This window comes from Pinus tabuliformis, chromosome 4_2, assembly GCF_031772625.1.
Source record: "Pinus tabuliformis cultivar Carrire ecotype Pingquan chromosome 4_2, CPIR1, whole genome shotgun sequence".
Taxonomy (NCBI): domain Eukaryota; kingdom Viridiplantae; phylum Streptophyta; class Pinopsida; order Pinales; family Pinaceae; genus Pinus; species Pinus tabuliformis.
Genome location: NC_142304.1, coordinates 186503568 through 186506219, shown reverse-complemented (window position 1 = coordinate 186506219; position 2652 = coordinate 186503568). Strand labels below are relative to the sequence as shown.

Sequence of the window (2652 nt, the reverse complement as noted above, 5' to 3'; positions counted from 1 at the left end):
CTATCTGGTATAGTAAGAGCTGAAAGTTGAAGAAAACGATATTTAGAACAGAGAATTTCCTGAGCAATGCACAGTCCTTTATAGCAAAACTCAGACCAGGGAGAAATCGGTTATTCTTTTAGTACAGAACAGAGGAATATTACTTTAGCCACATCTCCAAAATGATGTTCAAGATCAGTAAACCTTGCGGAAAAAATTTAGGAGTATTACTTTCATGATTAACTACTTTCAGAAATCCGAGAATTTGTTGTAACCATATACGCCCTTGCTTTGTAAAGAGACAAACCCCCCACTTTTAAGAAAAATCATAAATTAAATTTCATGTCATGTCAGAAAAGCCTGACAATAGTTTGATCACATTAATTCAAAAGCAGATCCCTGCTGTTGGCAGAGAAGCAGAACTAAGGGCCGAGAGGACGAATATAAGCCAAGTGAAGCGCCAAATGAAAAGAAAGAGAAAGCATCATGTACATATTCATGTGAAAGCTTCCAAAACAATAGTAACAGTGAAACATTTGCATTTACAGTCACTATAATTTCCGTGTATTCCAATTGGAATTAGCGAAAAGCCTATCAAATGCACCTCTGTCAAATTTGTCGTCCATGGCTGTCTTCTTCTTCTTCTTGGGCGGAGACTTCTTGGGAACCACATTCTCATTCTGCTCTTTCTCCTTCACGTTCTTGTTATTAGACTGTTTTTCCGTTTCAGCATTGGGCGGAGACTTCTTGGGAAACACATTCTCATTCTGCTCTTTCTCCTTCACGTTCTTGTTATTAGACTGTTTTTCCGTTTCAGCATTGGGCGGAGACTTCTTGGGAACCACATTCTCATTCTGCTCTTTCTCCTTCACGTTCTTGTTATTAGACTGTTTTTCCGTTTCAGCATGGTGTGCAGTTGCTTCTCCATTCTTCTTGGGGAGGAATTGATATTCCTTGCCAATCCCAATTCCAGTCTCAGTCTCCTTCTCATTCTTGTTATTGGACTGCTTTTCCTTTTCAGCATGGTGTGCAGTTGTTTCTCCGTTCTTATTGGGGGGGAATTCATTCTCCTTGCCAATTCCAGTTCCAGTAGTCCCGTTGCCGTTCCTGTTCCCATTCCCGTTAGGGTTGGGTTGAGGAATCGTCCCCTGCTGCTGAGGAGGGGGCGGCTTACAGGTGTAGATGGGAGCAGGATGAGTCATGGAGACCGTAAAGGCCACGAAAGGCTTGTGGCAATTAGGGCAATAGATATAGCGATCAGCGTACTCTATGGAGAACTGATAGCGCACGGCACAGCTGGGGCACATCGTCCAGAAAGTGGGCACAACCTTATCCTTACTTGCAGTTGCAAAAGACGCCGCATTGCTCTGCCTCTGCTTCCTGTCACGCTTCTTGGTGGTTTTCTTCGCCGGAGAGGGCTTGGAATTTGAAGCTTTGTGCTCGAGATCGTAAGCAGATCTGGTGGCCTGGTCGGAAAGAACCCTGAAGGCTTCGCCTACGAACTTGAAAGCCTCCTCGGCCCCTGGAGACTTGTTCTTGTCAGGATGAAGCGTGAGGGCCAGTTTCCTGTATTGCTTCTTGATGGCTCCCTCTTCCGCCACCAAATCGACCTGCAAGATTGCATACCAGTCGAGCTTCCCATTGAGCAACCTTTTTTGGGCCGCAATGTGGACATCGAGGACTGATATCATATGGGACAGCCCTTCGAGTGAAGGGTGCATCTGCTGAGCTTTCATGGCCAGTCTCTTTGCACCCTCCAGATCCCGCGCTTGGAACTTCTTCTCTGCCATTTCCTTGGCTCTCACTGCTTCGTCCTTGTTGGATTCCATCAATGCCCAGCTTATATCGTATCTGTGCCTTCTAAGAAGAGAAGAGTAGCATGTAAAGTGGGTAATGGGAATCAGTGGGAGCACAGAAATGGGCAGAATGGGTATCAGCGGGAGCACAGAAATGGGCAGAGGACCAATTTGCAGCTTTGGGTCTAAAATGTCCCTCTCCCTGCGCAGTGTTGCCCATGCTATGCATATGCTTCAGAGCGAAAGGTGATTGTATGCTTCAAACCAAAATCAGTGTGACCCTTGCAACCTTTGCCCCCAATATTTTGGAGTGCCAATTTCAAATTTTGGCGGTCACCCAAAATGTGTAATTTAAATTATTGAATGGTAACGCGCCTCCAATTTCCATTATGGTTAGGGTATTCACCGCCAACTTGGTATTTTTTAGAGATGCGTGCCTTCCCCTATTTCCCAAATTAATAAATTCCTTCGCACTTTACCTCAATAATATCGCCCTTCCCTTCATGACAAATGGTGGGATTACCACATGAATTTTTACAGATATACCCAACCTATATATATATATAAATAATGGAAAGGACGATAGAGCGTAAACTAATTCCTTTTTGTGGGTTGTTTGGTCTTTTTCTTTTTTTTCCTTTTTCTTTTTAATTCTTTTCGTGGGTTGTTTGGTCTTTTTCTTTTTTTCTTTTTTTTTTAATTCCTTTTCGTGGGTTGTTTGGTTTTTAATCTAGAGTGTAAATTAATTTTTTTTTGTGGGTTGTTTGGTTTTTTTTGTGGGGTTTAGTTTTTTTTATCTATGGGGAGGGATTTAGGATGGAAGTTATTTTTGAGGAAATTATATTATTTTAAGAGGCGTCTAAGTTTAAACGAGTTT

The 2652-nt window shown here is 42.8% G+C and overlaps 1 protein-coding gene across 1 annotated transcript; it reads right to left on the bottom strand.

The window, feature by feature from the left end:
* Window positions 1-276: 276 nt before the first annotated feature.
* Window positions 277-2124, bottom strand: LOC149168771 (uncharacterized). The gene has a single exon (XM_089426960.1). The coding sequence runs from the start codon at window positions 1806-1808 to the stop codon at window positions 531-533; it is 1278 nt and encodes a 425-aa protein (XP_089283086.1). The 5' UTR covers window positions 1809-2124; the 3' UTR covers window positions 277-530.
* Window positions 2125-2652: the final 528 nt, after the last annotated feature.